The sequence below is a fragment of the Rhinolophus ferrumequinum genome, chromosome 8, assembly GCF_004115265.2.
Source record: "Rhinolophus ferrumequinum isolate MPI-CBG mRhiFer1 chromosome 8, mRhiFer1_v1.p, whole genome shotgun sequence".
Lineage (NCBI taxonomy): Eukaryota > Metazoa > Chordata > Mammalia > Chiroptera > Rhinolophidae > Rhinolophus > Rhinolophus ferrumequinum.
In genome coordinates this window covers 39641727-39666519 of record NC_046291.1, presented here as the reverse complement: position 1 = coordinate 39666519, position 24793 = coordinate 39641727, and the positions used below count along the sequence as shown (strand labels likewise).

General features: G+C 33.9%; 1 protein-coding gene across 1 annotated transcript in view; it reads left to right on the top strand.

The window, feature by feature from the left end:
- COL3A1 (collagen type III alpha 1 chain) overlaps window positions 1-24793 on the top strand; it is a 39988-nt gene that overhangs the window by 4510 nt on the left and 10685 nt on the right. The window contains exons 2-36 of the mRNA XM_033112574.1: window positions 5820-6022; window positions 6279-6329; window positions 6799-6912; window positions 8151-8228; window positions 10014-10067; window positions 10387-10440; window positions 11197-11250; window positions 11898-11951; window positions 12118-12171; window positions 12843-12896; window positions 13317-13361; window positions 13502-13555; window positions 14015-14059; window positions 14652-14705; window positions 15291-15389; window positions 15956-16000; window positions 16151-16249; window positions 16453-16506; window positions 16632-16739; window positions 16939-16992; window positions 17603-17701; window positions 18014-18067; window positions 18226-18324; window positions 18673-18726; window positions 18845-18898; window positions 19227-19280; window positions 19829-19882; window positions 20223-20267; window positions 20835-20933; window positions 21021-21128; window positions 21383-21436; window positions 22976-23029; window positions 23118-23171; window positions 23870-23923; window positions 24529-24636. Coding sequence (XP_032968465.1) covers window positions 5820-6022; window positions 6279-6329; window positions 6799-6912; window positions 8151-8228; window positions 10014-10067; window positions 10387-10440; window positions 11197-11250; window positions 11898-11951; window positions 12118-12171; window positions 12843-12896; window positions 13317-13361; window positions 13502-13555; window positions 14015-14059; window positions 14652-14705; window positions 15291-15389; window positions 15956-16000; window positions 16151-16249; window positions 16453-16506; window positions 16632-16739; window positions 16939-16992; window positions 17603-17701; window positions 18014-18067; window positions 18226-18324; window positions 18673-18726; window positions 18845-18898; window positions 19227-19280; window positions 19829-19882; window positions 20223-20267; window positions 20835-20933; window positions 21021-21128; window positions 21383-21436; window positions 22976-23029; window positions 23118-23171; window positions 23870-23923; window positions 24529-24636 — 2471 coding nt within the window. The remainder of the gene's footprint in view (window positions 1-5819; window positions 6023-6278; window positions 6330-6798; window positions 6913-8150; window positions 8229-10013; window positions 10068-10386; window positions 10441-11196; window positions 11251-11897; window positions 11952-12117; window positions 12172-12842; window positions 12897-13316; window positions 13362-13501; window positions 13556-14014; window positions 14060-14651; window positions 14706-15290; window positions 15390-15955; window positions 16001-16150; window positions 16250-16452; window positions 16507-16631; window positions 16740-16938; window positions 16993-17602; window positions 17702-18013; window positions 18068-18225; window positions 18325-18672; window positions 18727-18844; window positions 18899-19226; window positions 19281-19828; window positions 19883-20222; window positions 20268-20834; window positions 20934-21020; window positions 21129-21382; window positions 21437-22975; window positions 23030-23117; window positions 23172-23869; window positions 23924-24528; window positions 24637-24793) is intronic.

Here is a 24793-nt window from a genome sequence, read left to right as displayed (position 1 = left end):
CTGGAACTTCTGTCTGTGCCTAATGAAAACACAGCAGAAAGTGGATTCCTTTCAGATTAACTAACAAAACCCTTGTATTTTCCATAACTGGGGTCAAGAACTGCCATTTAAAATGTAAGCTTAATGAACAAAATGAAAAGTTCAAAGAAGAGGGTAAAATTTAAAACGCCTGAAAAATGTAAGGATCAAAGATAAAGGATTCAGAAACTATTAAAAATTAAATTTGCTTTGAAAATTCACAGTGAGAAATTAGTGTTTCAGTAAAATAGCATTTCTTTTTCTGTAACTTTGTTTTCTATAGTATTTGGTGTGGATGAGGGCAAACAGGGATTGTGTTTATCCAGTTAATTGAAATCAGAGAACCACTCTATGGAGCTGCATAGTATGTTCATAATGTCCAAACTTAGAAGGGAACGTTCTAATGAAGTTAGAAGTTCGTTAATATGAATTATTTAGTAACTATATTATCTGAAAATCAATGTTTTAATGAGACATCCTAATAATGTTTTTTTGCATTGGATACAGAAGCCTCTTATCTGTTTGTTGCTGTTGCTGTTGGAATCCTACTTCTCTGTATATAGTAAAGGTATGCTAGGTTTTCCAGTCACATGTTAATCCTGTTGGTGGTCTGGATGTCATTAGGGTGGCCTTGGAGATATAATTCTTTTTCATAAGGTCAGGAGAAAATAACAACAGAATTCAACTCCAGATGTTAACTTCTTGGTTTGAGACCAGATAGAAAAGATATTCTGTAGAAAACTGGTATCCCTTTACAAAGTCTACCTTTTTAGAGTCTGGTTTTAAGTTTGTAGGGTTGAGAAACCATAATGGAACAGAACTTTGAAGCTGGCTTCTTTAATCCTACACTGCTCTTGAAACTGCAGAAAGGGAATAGAATGCTGTAGTTGAGAGTATCAAATTTAGAGACAGCTCTCCTAGGTTCCGATCTTAGCTTTTCTTATTTTATAACCTTGGGGAAATTACTTGTGTCTCTGTGTCTCAGATTCCTCATCTGTAAACTGAGGATTAGGATAGCGTTTATATCATAGGGCCTTTGGGAGGGTTAAGTAAACTACATATGCAAAGCACTCAGAACAATGCCTACAGCATGAGAGATTCCGTACAAGCCTAATCAAATTACTGCAAGAAAGAAATTAAAGTACTTAGTGACTTAGTAATAGGGAAGGTAAGATGTAAACTTTTGGTTATCAGATGTAAAATTTAAAGATGTGTGTCAACTAGAATAAAACAAGTAGAACATATATTCTTTACTATTTCTATAATTTGTTACTAATCAGATTATAATGCAATTGCTGATTGCTAGATATATGATACTTTTAATTCTATTTCTCTATTTTATTTTTCAGGACAAAACATTAATCACCTAAAGAAAAATTTTAATTGGAAACATAAAATCATATGTCTGTAAAAAACAAAATAAGAAAATACCTAGAAACAATGATTCATATATATATATATGAATATATATACATATATATACACATATATATTTTTTTTTGATTGGGACAAGAGTAAGCAGAATCTACCTTGTCCATGCAAAACAACATTTTAAAATTGAAATTGTCCATCTGTATAGATCTACAAATATTTCCTTCAAAGTCCTTTTTAACTAACATTTCAATATGTTCTTATAAATATTTAAACAAGAGAAACATACTTAAAAAAATGTATTTTATCCAAACATTACTATCACTTAAAAACCAAATATATTTCAGTGTGAAACTGTATGAACTCCACATATACACTTACAAAATATTCAACTTTCTAAACAGGAAAATAATGTTATGATAACTTACATATCATATGTATCAGTAAGAAGAGAAGAGAAAAATATTAAACTTGTCATGCAAGCTAAATTAACACTTTGGATGTTTTAGGGCATATTATTTTTACTCCCAAAATGGAATTAAGACAAACATAGCTTGCATTAATTTTTTAGTCACAGCAATAAAATCAACATAAATTAACATTTAAAGAGTGAAAACAAAAGGGAAAGTTTTAAGCACATCTAAACATATTAGATTATGTTACTTGGTTTTCTTTTTCTCAGAAGTTCCAAAGCAGAGAGCTCAGAAATAAAAGAAGCTAGGAGTGGATTATGTCATATACTAGCTTCATTTTATTTTGTAATTTAGATCCCAGTAAGGAGATGACTTAGTCTAATGCATTGCTTATGTGACCACAAATAAATTTATTTCAATACTGTACTTTATAAGAGATGAAGTTTAAAATTAATTACAAATTGGAACAGGGAGACTCAGTTTAAGCAATAACAATAAAGGAAGTAATTGGAAAATCTATTACTTATCCAGTAGTAAAAATGAGCTCATTTGCCCTTTTTATTTAACATTTTTGCAAAAGTATTTAACTTATTTTTTTAATCAAGGTAGCTCTGAATTTAGATATCTAAGAAAGGAAGGGAATAATATGAGAAGACTATTATTTATGAATCCCATTACTTATTCCATTTCTAAAGGCTGCAAGTGGATAACTGGAACATTTTATTCCTCTTGAAACAAAACATTTTTTCCTTTGCCTCTGCCATGACTTTCCCATGTGTAATTAGTCTATAGTGCTAAAACTGAGGGCCATGAGACATCTGTGTACATTTTAGCTTCCAGGAGAACATATTGCCAACCATATTTTGTCATGCACAGGACAAGAAATTAGAGGAAACTGCATAAAACTCCCCATTCTTTCAACAAAGCCATAGAGGAAAGTCTGACTGTCAGCCACAAGTTTCTATAGGAACTGACTTCTCAGGAGAGCCAAATTTCTTTCAAATGGATGCGAAATAAATTATGGCAATACACAAAACTGCATTAATTCTTATTTTTCAAGCATTCCAACTTTGTGTTTTTTTTTTCACTTAGACCAAGATTACTTTTAAAAAAGCAGAAGTACTCTAAAATGACTATACCTTTCTATTCAGACCTTAAAAAGCATAATGTACATGGTGTCTAATAAAATTTGGAAATAGAAGGCTGACTAACAATTTTCATTTACATAACATTGGGTTTATCCCAATTCTAATGAATTTGTTTACAAGTTTAATAAGTAAATAATTGTGTTCATTTATTTAATAGATTGCAGAGCAAATGGAAAATACTTATTTCTACTGATGTGATGACACCTTTAAGGGGACATAAACAGGAGGATGAATACACAAGGGAGGATTTTTGTCAATTTTAAGGCACATTTAGAACATAAGAAGTTATTTAAAATATGAGCTGCTTGACCGTAGCTTTAACTGTTATCCTCATTTGTCTGTAATATGCCATTAATATTCAATACATAATGTTTTATAACATAAAATGTAGACATTCCTGATCCAGAGACAGAGCTAAAAGAATCATTAGTTTAAACTAGTAATATTTTTCCTCAGCTTTACTGAAGTAGCGCGGACAAATACAATTGTATATAAAGTGTACAATGTGATGATTTGATATACATTGTAAAACGATTACCACAATCAAGTTAATACATCCGTCACCTCATAGTTATCTTGTGTGTTTGTGTGTGTGTGTGTGTGTGTGTGTGTGTGTGTGTGTGTGTGTTGAAAACACTTAAGATCTAGTTTTGGCAATTTTCAAGTATACAGTACAGTATTATCAACTATAATCAGTGTTCTGTACATTAGTGGTATTTTCAAGGGGGCTGGAAATCCACATAATTAACGGGGAAATATTTAGCTAAAACAAATCTGTTAAGACATTTCATATAAAGTTAATTAAGGAAAGTTTTAAAATGATTTCTTTTAAGAAAAGGAAGCCAATGCTAAGATCGAGAAAAGCATTTCATGCAATTTTATTAAACTGTCCTCCATCTTATTAAAACTTTCAGGCCTTTTGTGAAAAACAATGAACTTGATTCTTAAATGAAGATATCAGTTATGTTTACAGAACAATGATTTTTATGCCTAGACCCTCCTAGATTATTACTGTTCATAATAATATGAAAAAGATTGTGTCTCTCTTAAGCATATCTTTCATAACACTTAAATAGGCCTACTTCATTTGCATTAGTTAAGTATTTGACATTCAGCTTTTATACTCAGTAAGTATAAAGGAATGTTCCTTTAAAAGCTTAGACAATATTTCTTCTCAATGTTCTCATATATCTGTTTCAAACCTGGAGGAGGAACTAGAATAACTTTTTTAAATAAACAGATTCTTTCCTGCCTACTTAAAATTGCAATAAAACAATCATGCTTCCTTTTATTAGCTGTAGACCACATGAGGTAATTATAACACAACAAATGAACTTTAAAACTTCTTGAATCGATCAAGGGTTTTGCACAAGATCATGCAAGTTGTATCTGCACACATAAATGGAAACAAGGAGTGGAGGCAATGTCAGTACGGTGTAGAGTGTATAGGTTCTGAAATTCTCCTTTTCTGTGAACTTTTACTAAACCAGCTAAACCTGTTAACCCAAAGTACTTAGCAGGAACTTAAATCATAATTACTTGACATATGGAGAAGATATAAGAAACAGGAACTTGAAAAGGTAATCTTCATGGCTGTATGTGGTTTACATCTGTATCCAAATGTAAAAATCTCAGGACCCACATAAAGGCCCCAAGGCAGCAAAAAGTGTAGTTGTTAACTATTCACTACTCCAAGCAGGCCTCTTTCAGCAGACATTTAAAATATCTGGGCTCTGAGAAAATAAAAATTCACTTTTCAGAAAAATACAAATACTGAGCAGTACATCATTCGTCGTTTGCAAAAATTTTTGCAGATGATTAGAAACTTCTTATTTATTTACTCAGTTACTGGCAAGCCATCATAGTAATTCTCAAGAACTAAAGTTGTCTTTAACCACAATCCACAGCTAATGCTTTAAGAATTGAGACCAGGTTTTATTTTGGCAACCCCTAGGCTGATTCATTCATAATAGCTGGTGAAATTTCAATACCTTACATATAATTAGGAAAGAGTCTAAAATTTTGGTTGAAGCAAATTTTTGACTGCTTTAAGCCACAAATACACATGGTCACAATTCATATTTTTCCTTATATTTTTCCTGATTTCTTGCCAATATTTATTAAATAAAAAAATAAAATAAAAAACTTTTATTTATTTATTTATTTATTTATTGTAAGTTGGAAGCCTCTTTACATCCATATGGGATATCCAATGTATTATGTTATATCATGTTGACCTACTAAAGCCAAACAGAGCTAACAATGATAGTCAATATATACAATAAGCTTTGTTAAAGTTTTCCCAGGAATCCGGAAGAGTGTTATCCTGCCAAGAGTAGCTGAGTTTTCCCCTGAATTTCTCAACTGGGTTAATAAAATCCAGAAAGTCTTCAAAAGTAATGACAAAATTATCTTTATAGTTTAATGCTCCCATCAACTGTTAAAGCAAAGAATAACAATTGGGTAGAGAGGCTTGTTTTCAACTGCACAGTTAATAAATATTTACATGTTTGTGAGATTTCCATTGGTGTTAAATTCTTACCCTAAATGAAATAAAATACTCACTGACCTTAAGGAAAATTTACTATGGTGCACCAATGTGAGGTTAATAAACTGATTTGATATTTTAAGCAATCTCTTATTACTCAGCATATTATATAGGGAAAATATGACATTCTTGGTACTTTGTGGATTTTTTTACGTAAGCATGCTCATAAGAACATAATCACAAATTAGTTTAATGAAAAGCTGAAATTCTTTGTTTCAGACTATCTCCACTTTGTCTGTTGGAAATAGTCATGACAGCATAACAAAAACCACATTTCAGCAAAACATAAGAAAATATCACACCATCTTACTTATTTTCCAGTTGTTGACGGAAGATGCTCCCATCTCGGTCAGTCCTACGCGGATAGAGACGTCTGGAAGCCAGAACCATGCCAAATATGTGTCTGTGACTCAGGTTCAGTTCTCTGCGATGACATAATATGTGACGACCAAGAATTAGACTGTCCCAACCCAGAAATCCCGTTTGGAGAATGTTGTGCAGTTTGCCCACAGCCTCCAACAGCTGTGAGTTTAAAGAATTTGTATATCTTCAAGATTTATATTTAAATTTATAAATAGTTCCTATATCATAGGAGCCTAAAAGGAAGTGAAAGTAATGTCTGTCAATCATGTTTGTATTACATGTAAAAAGTGAAAGTTCCAGTTTAGAACCAGGGATTAGATATGATTTAGGATAAGAAATAATTATGAAAATTGGGACATACGTCATGGGAAAGTTGTTCCTGTGTCTTGTTTAATCTGTACCTTTTCCATTTATTAGCCTACTCGCCCTCCTAATGGCCATGGACCTCAAGGCCCCAAGGGAGATCCAGTAAGTAAACATTCTTCAGTGAAATGAAATTAGTTCCTTGGGTAGTTTGCTTTTTTTTTCCTAATAGCCTATCTATATTTGAACTTTCATCATTCATACATTTCCTTTAGTAACTCATATTTAAATAATGACACAAAGTAACTCCAACTGAGAATCCATAATTATACATGTAAAGATTCAAGTTTCCCAGACTTCATATAATATCTTCATGCCCATTATCAGTTTGAAAAACAAAGTGTAGGTCAATAAACAAAGGAATAAACGACACTGAAATTATTCACATGATTTGGTTAAAAATGTATATATTCCCAAGAAAATCTATCACTTATACCGATTCCTCACATTATAAAGCAGAGAAGCTACAATTTGATAATGATTCTTAATCAGTAGGACTTTTCACTGTTTTATTAAATTTTTTCTATGATTTTAAAAAAAAATTTAATTAATCAATTAATTTATTTATTTTTAGGGCCCTCCTGGTATTCCTGGGAGAAATGGTGACCCTGGTATTCCAGGGCAACCAGGTTCCCCTGGTTCTCCCGGCCCCCCTGGAATCTGTGAATCATGCCCTACTGGTAATCAGGTAATAAGTTCCAGGATAAAAAGATCCCCCCCTCACTTCATTTCCTTTTCTTCTCATGTTTGTGGGTTTCTTATATCTTTTCTCTGTTTTATGTATTTTACAAATTCGTATTTAGTGCTTATAAGTTCTGGGCATTATTCTAAGTGCTTTATAAAGATTTGCTTTTCCTCATAATGCTGATGCTACTGCTACTGTATCTTTGCAAAATTTCCCAAATTCTTAGCAGGCAGGTTGATAAATGAACCATCAACTCCCGAAAGAATTAACATAGAGAGCTTAGGAATTGCTGCAACTGTGCCTTATTCCCCTTATAACGCCCCTTATAACGGTGAAGCCTTTGAAAGTTTGAACAAAATGTGGTTGAAGAGCTGTAACACTATAGACTTCAAGTTGACAGGATGATTCAAGCCTATGCTACTGCTCTTGCCAAGTCTTCAGAGCACAAGCTTCCAGAACCTGCTCCTCTTGAAAAGCATGGCAACTAACTAACTCTGCATGTAAAAAAATAACCAAACACATAAACAAAACACAGTTTCTGCTGTGTTGGAGTTAGGAAAAATTTAACAACAAACATACAAATCACTATGAGTTTAAAATGATGATTTTCAAATGGCCAATCAACAGGAAGCAAAAGATATTATCTAACTTAGTCTTATCCTGGTACTGAACAGAACCCATTGCTCAGCCTACAATTCAAAATATAATAATCTCCAAAGAAATCCAATAAACACATGAGCCTTTCTATTGTTCTTGTGCTTATTTTCTACGAGGATATTTATTTTTTGATGACTCTGTTTGGCATACTAATCAGAAGCCAGGAGATAATACATTTTATTTGTATTATTAACTGTTGGGAAAATAATTTGACTTCATCTTTTTTGCTCAAACTGAGAATGTCAGGTTATATGCTCTCAAGGCTCTTTCAGTCTCAAACAGTATGTTTCTAATGCTGTGAATATTACTTAGAAATAATATTTTGGGTAAGAGCATATAGGAACAGATTGTTTGTGATAAACATTGCATGCAGTTAGTTGCATGATTTGTGCATTGCATAAACAAGTGTTTGTATCCAAAGCTACAGAGAGACAAGATAAGCAAGATAATTAAATAATACATACTGGCATGCGGAAAGTTTCTATCAGTGAATAGTAGATATTGCATGCACTTCTAAATGCTTTTGAAAAGAACTATGATCTATATATCAACATGATCCTATCTACCTGGTCTCTTTGCTACAGAACTATTCTCCCCAGTTTGAGTCATTCGATGTGAAGGCTGGAGGAGGAGGAGGACTCCCAGGCTATCCCGGGCCAGCTGTATGTACAAGTGTTTCTCAGCATTTTAGAACATTATTTAGCCTTCCAGTTTGTTAAATTTTGAATGATTGTTCTTCTAGTATTATTATAGAATTGTACAGAATAGCTTATTCTCAATTAAGGCTGGAAAAGAAAAGGTAGGATTATCAAGGGCCTTCTGTCCTAACTGATTTTTCCTTCACTGCCTCTCATTTCATGCCTGTTTTGCCACCCATTTCTACCCTATACAACCACCTATACCACGGGCCCACTTGCCTTCATGCTTAGGTCTCACACTTGTATATTCCCTAATTTTAACCAAGTGTTATTTTTCACTTCCACTTTTTCTCACTCTCATCTAAGTTGTTCAGAATCTTCTTTTAATGTCTTTTCATTAATTAAATGCTACTTTCTAGATGACATTTTGAGAGATGAATGTCCTGTATCACAATCTGCCTCGCCTCAATTCCTGGGCTCAAATAGTTATTTCCAGAATTCATCAAATCTTCAAATTCATCTACTGTAAACAATAGCTTTTCACATTGCACCCAAATGGTTTCTCTCAATGTAAATGACCTAGAGTTTTTATAGAAACAAATAGCAAAAAGCATTGAACCCAGGACACAGCACGTGCCCATGATGCATGGTGTCCCATGTAATGACCCTTGTAGTCAGCCTCTGAGGAGGAGCAACACTAGAGAAGTTTATTATTTCAATGCCAGTAAAAGGTATATAATTGTAAATGAAAAGACGCTGGATTCTTGGGGATTATGGAGGATTGCTACCCAGATCACTGGACCCCATATTTGTCACTTCTGAAACTAAAGAGGACAAAATGTTAACTAATAGAGCCAAATAAGGAGTTAAAGAAAGACCCTTAAAATTGTTATGAAGTAAATTGTACAAGGAGAATTTTACAAATCTCTAGTTTCAGGGGCTGTGATTTTTTTTTTTTTTTGTATCTTTTCAAAGCTAGAAGAAGAACTAAGTAAGCATCTGGTCTTACTCTGCTATATTCACATTATGAATTCTATTTTTCAATCAAGTACACAGTTTTTACTAAAAAAAAAAAAAAAAACAAATAAACAACAACAAAAAAAACAAAACTAAACTAAAAAGCCACTACTGATGAACATTCCAAGAAGGAAGTTACAAGAGAAAATTTAATTACAAACTGTAGTTTTATAAATTTATTAAGTCTTTAGAACTAACGGTTTATAAAACTGAAAGTTTTCTAGTTTAATCTATAGTTCTGAAAAATGATAAATCAGTTGGTTATAATTGTAATTCATCACTGTTCCACATATTGATTTTTCTTATATGCACATCTAAATCTTCATGTTAACATAACTCAGTGATGTAGTTAAGAACTTTTGGGTTGATTTGCACCGTTAATTTTAGAAACTGGAAGGTATAGTATGCAGATAAATATTTTTCTACAATGAGTTGGGCTGCCAGGCAAAACTGCTTCATCATCAATACCAGTATCCTAATATTGAAGGGATTCTCACGTAGCATTTTGCATGGATTTTTCCAGAGTTTGAATACACTTTTGGGGGATTCAATCCAACATTTTATAATATTTATCAATAATTTTTATTGATTCTGTGGGAATTTTATTTAGAATGGCATTTTAATGATTAATAAAATCAATCATATCCATGAATAGTTATGTAATGAGGTAGGTTGCTCACATTTTTAAAGATGTCAGTATCATTCCTGAAGAGACACATCTCTTTGATGACTGAATAAAGTGTATTTCAGATGCATTTATTTTTGAATTTGTCCTTCAAATTTACATTCCAGGGTCCCCCAGGCCCTCCCGGTCCCCCTGGTTCATCTGGTCATCCTGGCTCCCCTGTAAGTATGGCCATTAGTGGTGCTTTTTTCTTCATGCATATTATATAAATCAAATTAATATAGATACTGCTGTAATTTAGCTATTCCAGGATGCATAATTCTAATTAAGTAGAGAAGTCACAACCAAGAAACTATCAAAGATGTTGGAATTTCGTATTTAATTCCATTCTACTCTACCAACAACTATTAGCAATTAAAACTTTGGTAAAATTAAACCACATGTTAAATTTATCTTGATTTCATATTATCTTCAAAGTGTAAATGAATCATATGAAAATTAAGTTACTTTTAAAAATTTGCATATTTTTCTACCTACTAGGGTTCTCCAGGATACCAAGGTCCCCCTGGTGAACCTGGGCAAGCTGGTCCTGTAGTAAGTAGCAATTATATCTATATTTAATAAATTGACAAATCTTTATAGAGACCACCTTCATTTTCTAAAACATATCATAGGCCCTTATTAAATAAAGATTAAATTTATGCTCACATTTTAAAATAATAAATGATATTTTTATGATAGATGAACTTGTTTCAATGATCGTTTGGACACTTTTAATGGTTTAAATATCTAAGAGACACTTGCTATTTAATTTAGGAATTCTCTGGCTAATTAGCCATCACAAGCCTACTTCCAAATCCTCTATCTCTTAAATATAAATTTAATGTTCCTGTAGCCACTCAGTTCACCTTCATATATACTATTCTGTTATATAATTTTTAAAACTTAATTTAGTAGAAATAAACATAATCCAATGGAATTCTCCAAGAAAACATGCTATGTAAATGAGCAAGTAAGATGAAGTTCTTTTAATATTTCAAAATATTTGTAAATACCTATATACTTAAAACTTTAATATCTCAAAAACATAGAAGTTTATTTGAGTTTATAAGTACACACATATGATATAAAACATAGATGCATGATATTTTTAATTTTCATTAAAAATAAGTTTATCAATGAAAACTGGATATAATATAGGTATAATATAGATATAATATAACTTAATGTTTCATTTTCATGATGAGAAATATTGAGGTTACTTCCAGGAATGCACATAATATATACTAATAAATTAACTATAACAGAAAGATCTACAGATTTATTTGTTTTCTATTTCCTTGTTTTCAGGGCCCTCCAGGACCTCCTGGTGCTATGGGTCCAATTGGTCCTGCCGGAAAAGATGTAAGCTTTTAAAGATTGAATGGGGATACAGTAAAATTCAACTTGGAATATTCTGAAGAGCATATACCATATGCAGAATTTCAGAGAGAAAAACTTTACTCAAAATTGTTAATATCTTAATGACATTTTAGCTCCTATGAATCTTTGAATATCTATATAGTATTTGCATAACTACATATATCATCTATTAAACTCCAAACTAGCAGAACCCCAAAATGTTCTGCTTGACTCTGTCAAGAAGACATATCCAGTGACTATGTCACATAACTGGAGAAGAAATAAGTTTCTTCTCTCTGCCTCTTGATACCTGTACTTTATGAATTTCAACACTTATAAATGCCTTTAATATTATGCTATTCTTCTTTTCCCATTTGATTTCCAATCACAAATTCATCTCACTGGATTGAGAGATGGTTATAATACTTCATTGATGAGAAATGCCTGCATTATTCATAACTTTACATTGATGTGGGAGAAGCTCTTCATTCCTTCTATTAAGAAAGCTGATCTCACAATTACATATTTAGCTCAACCATTTTCATAAGTCCCTGGTGAGAAAAATGGAAATTAACCAGTTCACTAACTGGCTGCATGTATTTTCTCCACCTATATATAAACACCTATGTATTGTTTATGTCTCCTCCTAGGGGGAATCAGGAAGACCCGGACGAACTGGAGAGCGAGGATTGCCTGGACCTCCAGTAAGTCTTCAGCACCCACAAATTAATTGCAGTAATGACAATGATCTTAGACTGAAAATTATTACATAATTAAATTGAACTAAACTTAAAAAGAGAAGGCATTTTACTACTGGATTGTGATTCTATTTGAAGGTTCATTAAAATATTTTCTATTCATTATTGTTAGGGTATGAAAGGTCCTGCTGGCATGCCTGGATTCCCCGGTATGAAAGGACACAGAGTAAGTAGAGTTTCTAAATTGACTATAAGCTGTCCCATTAGACAGTGTTTACTTGCCTAACCAATATTATTGGACAATTGAGTATGTGGCCAAAATGATTGATTCTGACAACTAGTTTATTTGATTGTTTTGTCTGTCAACATTATTTGTTTGCTAAACAAACTAGTTATTTTATGCAAAGTAATACGTTGATTTTAAGTGTATAAAAAGGCTTGGGAAAGAATAATTTGATTTTCTTATCACCACAAGCAGAAGAAACATAAAAATATGTTATTGAGAACTATGTGTTATTCATAGATTTAGTTAATATGATTTAAAGATCAAATTGAGCAACTTTATTATATGTAAAATATTAGGTGGATTCAACCAACTGAGACCAAAATCTATCAACTAATAGAGACAGAATCTTTGAAACTGATATTTGCTATTCTAAGTTAAGGCCACTTCCTAATTGGACTAAATTATACTTTCTAATTAGTTCAGATTTTTTTTACTATGAAATCAATGTCAAATGTCTCCAATCCATTTAAAGAAGTTTTAAATTATTTAAATTAATGTTGAAAATACTGCTGTGTGGAACAGCTAGTTATAAAAAATTCAATGTAAAATTTTCAACCATTCTATATTATTAACAGATTTTACTATTATTATTATTTTTATATATTTCATAGGGCTTTGATGGACGAAATGGAGAAAAGGGTGAAACAGGTGCTCCTGGATTAAAGGTGAATCACAACAAAATCACATTTTCATAAATAAATGTACTTAATTGTTATAGCTATATTTAAGATTTATATTTTGACATTTAACTTTCCTTGAAATTTACCTGTATTTTGCATTTCAGGAGCTGAATAATAGTGACTAATTGAGGTGTTCCATTAAAGCTTCCATGAAAGCTGATAACTTTAACTGTCTAGATTAGAAATGATTACATATCTCTGAATAACTCATTGATTACTTTTGGTTAGTCCTCATGTTTTTAAAATACAGAAATTGAGATTTCTGGTAAATTAAAAAATGCTAACAAAAATTTGATATTGTTCAAAATTTTTTGGTTTCCATAATATTTTTCATAATATGCTGTGTTTAAAGCATTAAAATGTTCTTACTGTTATACAAAATGGTAACATATTTAATGTTTCTAGGGTGAAAATGGTCTTCCAGGTGAAAATGGAGCTCCTGGACCCATGGTAATTATATTTCATACCATATAATTTTCAGTTTTTTTATTAACCTCCATCTAAGCCCAAACTTGCCTTGCTCTCTCGGCAACTATTCTTACACATGTCAAGTTTAAAGCATAACCATTACTCTCAATCTAATTCTGTAGGGTCCAAGAGGGTCTCCTGGTGAGAGAGGACGGCCAGGGCTTCCTGGAGCCGCAGTGAGTATTGTTACTACCATAGCACAATCACAACCCAGAGTGACAGATAAGTGTCTCCGTCAGGTTTTCAGGCTGTGACAATCGGCAGGAAAACTTCTTTTCTATAAAATTGCAATTGAAGTCACCTCCATAAAATGTTAGCCATAATTACAGGGAAACACATAAGTGATTTATGTCATTATCCTCACTGAAGATATTTTTTGAGTAAACGTTGCATATGTTATCCGAGCCATTATTTACCTTCAGTTTGTAAAATACAGACTCCAATCCTTTTACATTAGATCATTATTACATATATGAATTTTAATAAATTGACTTCAAAATGTATATAATTAGTATGAAGATTTTAATATACCTAAGGATAAGTCAACTCAACTGAGTCAGAATTTTAGTCAAAATATTACTTGTCACCAGCCTTTCAGAATTAAGAAGATATTTAAGACAAACTTATATTTTTAGGGGTCTCGAGGTAATGATGGTGCTCGAGGAAGTGATGGACAACCGGTAAGTAACTTTTGATCCAACCCTGATTTGCTTCAGGGTAGTGAGAAATTATGGATTACTGAATATTGGAATGATATGGCTTGTAGCCCCCAAACTCATTGTTCATAAACATTTAATTCAAATTTATACTGGACTCATAAATAAAATCTAGAAACAGTTAGTCTAGAAACATTAAAACCATAAACAAAATTCTGATACTCTTCATTATACTTGGCCAGTTGCTAACATCTGTATGGTGCTTACAAAGTTAGCTGAGAGCCAGTACTGGATATGACAATTAAGAAACCTACAAAATACATAATAATGTTATTTCTATTTTATAAATGATGGCTCAGGCAAAGTAACCTGAACAAAGTCTACAGAATTTGTGGCAGAAGTTGAGGGCACGGCCAGAACCAAATTTTCTAACTTTAGATTTTACTCTCTTTATTTTACAACATTGTTTCTCCACATAATATTCATTCATGAATGATAAATACTATTTTATCTGCATAATTGTCTTCTGTGTTGTGTATATGCTCATATATTATTACTAGCAGTGTTTTTATTGACTTGACTAAGAGCTCTTGAAATGGTATTTAATTTTTTTCAGGGCCCACCTGGTCCTCCTGGAACTGCAGGATTCCCTGGTTCCCCTGGTGCTAAGGTAAACATGTATTTCTATAGAAGAATATAAACAATATTTTGTAGGCAACAGAAAATCATTGGCTTTCTTCATGAAAATATTTTTTTTAACCTATCAAGTGACTATCTTATATCTGTAGAGATCTTTAAAGCCCTATTCTTTTTTTAAATTAAATTTATTGTGGTAGCATTGGTTAATAAGATTACATAAGTTTCAGGTGTCCAACCTTATAACACGACATCTGTATATTCTTTCGTGTGCTCACCACCCAAATCTTAGTCTCATTCCATAACCTTGTATTTGACCCCATTTACTCTCTTTCGTGATTCCAGAAGCGTGTTATATCTGGCATTCAACTATCCTGATATCTCTTCTTATGCCATTTCTCTTTTCCCAGTCACTTTCTGGGAAACAGATAACACAATCACACACATAGTTACCAGTTTTGTCTGCCATTATGATTAATGATTCTTTGCTTTAGATAGAGTATATAGTCATCCTACTCCAGCCTTTGAGAGCTGGGTTTACACAGGACTGAAGAGTGAACTGGATAAGAGATGAGATGAGATGTGGCAAGGGAAACTGACTACTTGGCTAATTCCTTAGGGTGAAGTTGGACCTGCAGGATCTCCTGGTTCAAATGGTTCCCCTGGACAAAGAGGAGAACCTGGACCTCAGGGACATGCTGGTGCTCAAGGTCCTCCTGTAAGTAGCCTATACGGCCATTGAGACGGACAGTGTTGCAACACTTACTTCATGAAAGCATTCGTATGTTTTAATATTGCTATTAATTAAAATCACTTTTTTAAAAAGAAATCTTGGCTTAGTGCTCTGCAGTGACTCTACTGTGACAAATACTGATTTAATTAGTACTGAAAATGGTAGTGTTTGAGATTTGCACTCTTCTAGAATTTAGGAATTTTATGTTTATATAACACAGAATGAATTAGAAGATGAATAGTTTTGATACTTCAAAGAAGGTGCCCCAAACTAATCACCAATCAGAAAAATTCAAAGAAGAGACAAGACGAAAACCTCTACCATATATTAATTAGTTAATAATTTAGAACAAATGCATATTATCTCTAATTTATTCAAATAATGGTAATTTTTTTGCCTACATTTTATGTGTTGTGCTATAGTTGGAGGAATCACTTAATCTCCATAAAGCACAACATCCACCAATAAATTTATTTTGTAAATATATAAACAGCTTCTACCATATACACACTATTTGTATTATTATTAATAAGCTCCTTTTCCCCCTCTAGGGCCCTCCTGGGATTAATGGTAGTCCTGGCGGTAAAGGTGAAATGGTAAGATGTCCCAACCCTTCACCCTAATCTCATCCACACACGCTTAAGGACTTCCTTTGCATTTTGCATGACAATATATTGGTGATGTTTAAATTAGCTATTCAGGAAAATAAGTTAGGCTGACACTAGTGTTCTTGGGGTGCTTTTTAGGGTCCCGCTGGCATTCCTGGCGCTCCTGGACTGTCAGGAGGGCGGGGTCCTCCAGGACCAGCTGGGACCAATGGTGCTCCTGGACAGCGAGGTGCTGCAGTAAGTTGCTTATTTTTCCTTTGTTGCCTGAAAAGTATGGTTTGATTTTCACAACAAAAATATAAATAGCAAGCTTTTCATTTTTGTCCAGTTGGAATTATGTTGATTTCACTCTCATTTTATAATTCGATGTTACTGATGACAATTTCAGTAGTCTATGCTCCTTGATCCTTGTTTTTCAACCAAGATTTTGTTTCATTTAGGGTGAACCCGGTAAGAATGGTGCCAAAGGAGAGCCAGGACCACGGGGTGAACGCGTAAGTACTACCCTATTTGATGATTTGGTTATCTTTTAGAAAAATACAACATAATTAGGTAGTAAACAGGTAAAATTTTTGCAACCTAATTCAGTCATTATTTCTTTATTGGCATCCTTCTTTAGGGTGAAGCTGGTTCGCCAGGTATTCCAGGCTCTAAAGGTGAAGATGGCAAACCTGGTTCGCCTGGAGAACCTGGTTCAAATGGAGCTCCAGGAGCTGCAGGAGAAAGGGTATGTTTTCCATGGGCATCTTAAAGGAAACTTCACAGTCACCTACATAGAACTTCACCTTAAGGGTGAGGCATTGTTTGCCCAGTCCCAAATATTGTTTTAAAGTATTTTACAACATAAGAATAGCTCTATTGCCATTCAAAAATTATGAAAAGTTTAAATGTTTTGGACTGAAATATTTGTTTGTCACAATTCCCAGGGTCCACCTGGATTCCGAGGACCTGCTGGAGCTAACGGCCTTCCAGGAGAAAAGGTATAAAATTTTAGTTTCTATTTTTAGTATTACAAATAGGTATATTCTCCTCTACATTTTTCTTATTAATTGAAACCTAAATATCTGAAAGAACTATATTGGATTTAAAACAACAACAAAAAACAACTCACAGTGTAAAACAAGGATTCCAGCCCTCGCTCAGCCATTTTTTTAGCTTTGTAATGAAAGCAAGTCACTTAACCTCAATCAGAGTCCTTTAACTTATCTATCAATTGGGAATTATTTATCTTAGCCTCATTGCAATAATAATATAAACTAAAATGCCTGAAAGTTCTTTGAAACTTTAAAGTGCTATACAAATTTGATTTCATACCATCAAAGATATTTGACTTTATAAGCACAGAAATATAGTTAAGCCCAATAAATATTGTTTTTTAAAGCATGTGATGTTCATCAAATTTGCCTCAAAATATTTCCAACATGACAATCCAAGCTAATAGGTAACAGTGATTTTATAACGAGCCTGTCAGCAACACACCAACTCTCTTTAAGAGAACAAATGAAGTTCTGCAGTTACAGACTACATATTGTCCATATCTAGGTCAAAGAGGGCTCTTTCACAGATTTGTTGACTTATTTTACCTTGCAGGGTCCCGCTGGGGAGCGTGGTGGTCCAGGCCCCGCAGGACAGAAGGGACCTAGTGGAGAACCTGGCAGAGATGGCAACCCTGGACCTCCAGGAATAAGGGTAAAGGAAAACACTGTCATTTACTAAGAAAAAAGGCAACTGAAGAAAGGTTCCAAGACACCTTAAACCAGACTACACCTTATATAAGTTCACAATAAAATAAAACAAAATTATTTTAAGAAAATTTAAGCTAGTATAGGTTGAATAAGAACAGAAAATAGAACACTTGACTAAGACACTTTAGAGGCAGAAAAAAATGTGTGCAAATCTGAGACTACATATGTAAGTGGAAACCTCAAAATTTTATAGTAAATGTATGTTTTATTTTTTAATTATTATTTTCAAACCACCTTACTGACTTCTTCGATTTAGGGTGCGCCCGGAAGCCCTGGAGGACCAGGCAATGATGGAAAACCAGGGCCTCCCGTATGTACCTTCTTACCATCTCATTTTACAAGCCCAGTGAATAATGGCATGCATGGTTGGGCCTTGCCTTGATGTACATTTTATAGCCTTGATATGTATGTTGTATATTTTGATCAGATTTTTATCAAACCTCTATTAATGTCATTTTTTCTCATTAGGGAAGTCAAGGAGAAAGTGGTCGCCCAGGTCCTCCAGGCCCATCTGGTCCCCGAGGTCAGCCTGGTGTCATGGGTTTCCCTGGTCCTAAAGGAAATGATGTGAGTTCCTTCCTTCATTTCTTCAATAAATATTTGACAGAAGGCCTTTGACTTTCCATATGGGAGTGCAGAGATGACCAAAACTTGATTTTGAAAGCCCAGAAAAATATATTACAATCAAAATACCATGTGAGGAGTGAGCTAATATATACTATAGATATTTGGTAGAGTTCTTCTGGGGAAACAGTGGCAACATTCATGGGGACCTAAATATAGAAAGTGGTTTTTGGTTGTGTATGATGTATGTATGTATGTATGTGTATGTGGGGAGACAGATCAAAACTCTGAGAGAACAATATGATAAATGATTTCTTTTTGAAAATTAGTAAGTACTAATCATTTCTTTAGGGTGCTCCTGGCAAAAATGGAGAACGAGGTGGTCCTGGAGGTCCTGGCCCTCAAGTATGTAGCTTTCATCAACTTATTTCCAGCCTTATAACACAGACATTTATCTCCACCCCTTCAACTTCTCTCTGCTTCTCTAACTGTTTTTGTTGTTGCTGTTGTTTGGTTTTTTTAGGGTCCTGCTGGAAAGAATGGTGAAGCTGGACCTCAAGGTCCCCCAGGATCTGCTGTAAGTTTACTCACATAAACTGGAGATGGAAGTGGGTGGGAGTGGAGTGGAGCAGAGGGAAGAGTTCGAGAATTACATAATCTCTGATACTATATCATAATAGTTTACCGGAGCAATTACTAAGCTTGCTTATTTAGTTAGCTAAATCTGGATGTTGAGTAGAGTTTATGTTTTACATGTCTCCGTAGCATCACTTCCACAGGCCAGACTCTTCCCTCCTTCACACTATTAATTTTTAAATTAAGCCGACAGCCTGCTGAAATGAAAACTGTGTGAACTAAATGTGAAAATCTTATAATGATGGATCTCATTACATTTTTCTACCTAGGGGCCACCTGGTGACAAAGGAGATGGAGGACCCCCTGGTCCACCAGGAGTGCAAGTAAGAATTTATTATTTAAATTGTCATTGAACACCTGCTTTTACCAGACAATTAAGTGCTTCCCTTTGATAGCTGTATCTGTTAACTGACAGTTCAAATTTTTTGTGATACTAATATATCGCAATTCATCTTAAGCTTAAAATTTGTGGGTATATCTTCTGCCTTGAAATAAAATGACAGACAGTGTGAATTGACAGGCATAACTTCCATGTGCATTCCAGAATGAGTGCAGTAATAATATTTTTACAAGTTCACATAATTCTATATGTTTACACTTATTTTCATTAGAATTTAAATTTATATAGCTAAATCCATCTCACTATGACCTTCAACGCATTTCTATAAACAGCAATGGAAAGAATAGAGGGATTATCTATTATCACATATGATGATCACAGCTCTGTCTGGATTTTGAAAGCCACAAATTTATTTACCTCTAAAAAGACCACTAAAACTGTTTTTTGAATACTTTGCAGAAACATACATATGAGAACTTTTTTTTTGCAATATTTGAAGTGATTACACAATACAAATATGATTCTTTGTAGGGTGTACCTGGAACCGCTGGTCCTCCAGGAGAAAATGGAAAACCTGGTGAAGCAGTAAGTTGCATGTCATGTTTTCAAAACTCAGAAACCAACCAAAAGAATAAATTGTAATCATTTATTAATTATTAAATTTTGCATTCCTTCATGCCATGTTGTCTGAGTTTAACGTTTAGTTTTGAAATATTTATTAACATAACAAAGAAAATTTATTCAATCATAACTGTTAGATAGAAAGCTTGAATTTTTACCATAAAATAAAATGTATTAAAGAAAGAGCACATAGCTCAAGATTTGACAAATGTACAGTATGAAAACAAGTCAAATGTGTGTTTTGCTTATACTTATATAGCATGCATTCTGATATAGGTCTAATTATAGAATGTCAATCTCCTAGGGCCCAAAGGGTGAGGCTGGTGCACCTGGAACTCCAGGAGGCAAGGTGAATATTTCAATTTATTTTCTCATTTCTTCAGCATGTCATAGAGCAATTGATTAGTGACACACTTTTAGTATATTACACCAAGATACTCTTTTTAAGAAGCACAACATTGTAAATGTTTGGTGAATACACTTAAGGTAACTCAACGCATCTCAAATACATTAAATTTGCTTCATCTGAAAAATAAAGTTTGCAGACACTAATAAAAACTACAGAATCAACTATGGGCCTGACATTTTAAAAGAAAAATATTTCCAGTGCCTTGACACTATATGGGAAAACTATTTTAGTAGAAGAACTTTAAAAATTTGCTCTAAAATAACAATAGTTTCAAAGTTAGTTCATCAGGTCAGATGTCAAAGTTTCCTTGTTTAGACCAACTCTTTTTAAGTTTTCAGTTCCAATTCAGTTGATCAAATGTCTTTCATCACTATAAAAGTTTCTGAATTGTTCAAAAGTACAAGTTAAGAATCTAGTTATCTGCATCAAAATAATACAATTTAGGGTGTTTTATGTTTACCTCAGCATTGAGTTTTCTAACAGGGACATTACATTTTTCTATTACAGGGTGATGCGGGTGCCCCTGGTGAAAGGGGACCTCCAGGAGGGGCAGGACCACCAGGAGCTAGGGGTGGACCTGGCCCCCCTGGTGCCGATGGAGGAAAGGTAATGCCGTATAATTCAATTAACTTAGACTTTTCAAAATGCTTCTTATTTCCTTCTTCGGACATAGTGTTTCTTCTTTAATTTCAGGGCCCTATTGGTCCCGCTGGCCCACCTGGTGCTGCTGGTACTCCTGGTCTGCAAGGGATGCCTGGAGAAAGGGGAGGTCCTGGAGTTGCCGGCCCAAAGGGTGACAAGGTACTGACTTATCTTTTGTTAATTATATAACAAAATAGGTTTTGTAGGTAAAAGGAAAACACTGCTGGAAAGCAATCTGTTTTCAAAATCAATTTTATCGTTTCACAGTAAGTAAGATTTTTATGTATTCCTTGAGCAACTATGAATCAGAATGCCTCGCATACATCACAGCAAACCTTGAAGGTTGTTCGTCTTCTTGGCAGATTTTCATTGAGGATACTTCTAACCTGATGACATTGGCTTTTATTTGACAGGGTGAACCAGGCGGTGCAGGTGCTGATGGTATTCCAGGGAAAGATGGTCCAAGGGTGAGTACTCACTTTGAGAGAAACAGGTTTTATCTGTATAATACCCAGTAGTCCCTCACCTCCACTTCTGTTTGTTCCCAAAACTCCTTATGAAAAGTTAGACCATACTTTGCCACCTCCTAGGCATTAAGAAGACCCAAAAGACCTGATAGTTAAAATTTCTGATTTATATCTCTCACTACCTGATAGTTCAACAGTGACCTGAGAATGGAAAAGTACCCACAGTATGATAAAAGTTACAAGCTAAAGTTATAATGAGTCACTAAAATTCATGATAATCAATACTGCTCAGGAAGGAATTCTGATTTTAAAAAACATTGTAATTCTGTGGTAAAGTCATTCCATGGAATACTACTTAGCAATAAAAAGGAATAAACTATTGATACCCAGAACAATTTATACAAACTTCAAGTACATGATGTTGAGTGATGAAAAGTCAAATGAAAAAGATGCTGCATGATTCCATTCATGTAACATTATAAAATAACATAACACAGAGATGCAGAACAGCTTTATGTTTGCCAGGAGTTAGGAAGGGGGAGACGGAGACTGCTGAAGCTATAATGAGGTGACACGAGGGAGTCTTATTGCTATTGTACATTTGAGTATCTTGATGTTGGTGGTGGTCACGCAAGCCTGCATGTGGTAAAATTACATAGAGCTATGTACACACACAAATGAGTGCATATATTCCTGATAAAACTTGAATAAACTCCATGGATTATACTAGTGTCAATTTCTTGGTTTTGATATTATACTCCAGTTGTGGAAGATGTACCGTTGAGTGTGGCTGAGAGAAAGTTGCACAGGATTTCCCTTCATACTTTTTTGCAACTCTCTATAACTATGAAATCTATAACTATTTCAAAATAAATGTTAAAAAAAACACACATTATAATCAATTCCATTCACATTAGCAAACATCTTGTAGCTGTAGTCATATCTACATAATAAACATGTTAAATAAACATGAAAACTATGCCATCACATAGATAACATATTTACTGTAGCTGCCCTAAAGAAATTCATAAATATTTCACATTTGACAGACTGGACGGGTAAGTCATTATCTAATTAAAAAAAAAAAAAAACCCTAGTGTTTTATTTATGTAATACAAATAAAACTTAATATTTCAAAATCTCAATTTGCAAACTTTAACATGTATAATGATACTTTGAGTAGTGAAATGAAACATTTTGAATTATTAAACACTTGAATAAGGCAATGTATTTTAATTTTTAAGTTATTACTGTAAGACACTACATCAGATCTTATTTACCTCCTGCAATAGAAAGAAAAGTGAATCAATAAAATTCCACTGAATCTTATAATCTTTTAGAGTCATCCTACAGAATCTTATATTTACTAAGCTCTGGAGTATTACACAATAGATAAATAAAATATCATTCAAGCCATAAAATAAATCATGTTATCTAGTTTATTAGAGAATAAGATCTGTATATGCTCTCTGTTTGATTAATAGGAAAAATGATGTTCTTTCATCTTCAAAATTAAAAATGTATTTCTATTTTCTTTAGGGTCCTACGGGTCCCATTGGTCCCCCTGGCCCAGCTGGTCAGCCTGGAGATAAGGTAACATTTAATACTGTTTAGAAACAAAAGGAAAATGTCTTTGGCTTTTTGGATGATGCAATATTATTTTTCTTTTCTCTTTTTAAAGGGTGAAGGTGGTGCCCCTGGACTTCCGGGAATAGCTGGTCCTCGTGGTGGCCCTGTAAGTGTTAAAGACATTTTCAAATGCTTTTTAACCCCACACAGGCAGTAGCTTGTTATACTTAGCAATGCTACCTAGGGGCCCTGCGTCTCAGTGGTGGCATACTGTCTTCAGGAGTCATATGACATGCAAGAAAACGTTACAGTTTTTACATCTAAAGCTCACAATAGATGATTTTAAATCATGCCTTCTTTCCTAACTAATTTTGGGAAAAAATATAAAAATATCACAAGTAATATACATTGGTAAGATGAGTATTTCCTAAACCTATAGAATCTTTGCCTGAGGCTTCTTCCGGATCTAAAATTCTTCACATCTTCAGGGTTTGTGACTCAGGAGAGATATATAGTAAATGTTTTTAATTAATGATTGATTGATTGATTGATTTCTCAACTCTTTTACTGTATTTTAAAATTCTTACATTTTTTAGAAGTTATACAATTAAATGCGTTAAACACATAATTCTCAAATTAGTTTTCTTATAAGGAGTATCAAAGTCAGGCAGAAGAAATCGATGGTTCTGGTGGTGTTCACTCCTAACTTTGTTAGGAAATTGAAAACTCTTCAGAGGGAAAACTATGTTAGTTACCTTTGCACACTTCCTTCTTAAAGGAAAAATAAGATGATACAGAGGATGGTGTGTGGTCGCTGTGGGGAGATGTCTTCCCTGTGACTAATGAGGATATTTTTTACTTCAGGGTGAGAGAGGTGAACATGGGCCTCCAGGACCTGCTGGCTTCCCTGGTGCCCCGGTAAGTATGAACATTAAAGCGCACGTCACACAGCCCAGAATCATTCTCTTGCTGAAAAATGGCAGAAGTAAACATTAAGCCTGGATATAGTCCTGCCTCAGCCACTCATTCCCTATAGGGTTAATTTAGCCCTCCCCTCCCCCACTCTACTGCTTTTTTTACTTTATCTTTCTTCTTACTCTTTAAAAGATGGAGATAAAAACACTTGCCTTTATGCCAGGTTAATGAGGCTAACATAATACTGTATATTTTAAAGCATTCTAAAATTTTTAAAGTTCTTCCATTATAAGGCGATACCATTTAAAATGAGCTCTAAGTCCCATATTTCTCAAATGGTATTACTGGTGTTTATTTTCGAATGCATAATCCTCAAAGAGACTTTCTCCCTCAGGACAAATACTGTGCATCGTAATGCTTTCTTGATAATATTCTTTGATCAGGGAAATATTTTGCTTGACTTTGTTTTGCCATGTCTTCTAAGAGCCTCCTTTTCCAATTATATTTCAACATCTGTCCACCTGAAGGACTCTATTTTCTGAATAAAAATGATATGCCAAGTGTATTATGAAAGATGTTAGCTCACAAGCTGTTGTTTCTGAATATAGGGACAGAATGGTGAGCCTGGTGGTAAAGGAGAAAGAGGCGCTCCTGGTGAGAGAGGCGAAGGAGGCCCTCCGGGGGTCGCAGGACCCCCAGGAGGGGCTGGGCCTGCTGTAAGTATTGCCTTTTTCTCTGAGCCTTCTGATGGGAAGCACTTAGGTTAGTGATTATTTAATAAGTCATACTGAGAGAGATTGTTATGGTAAGAAGTGCAGTCTTCACAGGAATAGAGTTCTGAATTTGAAGCTTGGCTCCAACAGTCTAGATATC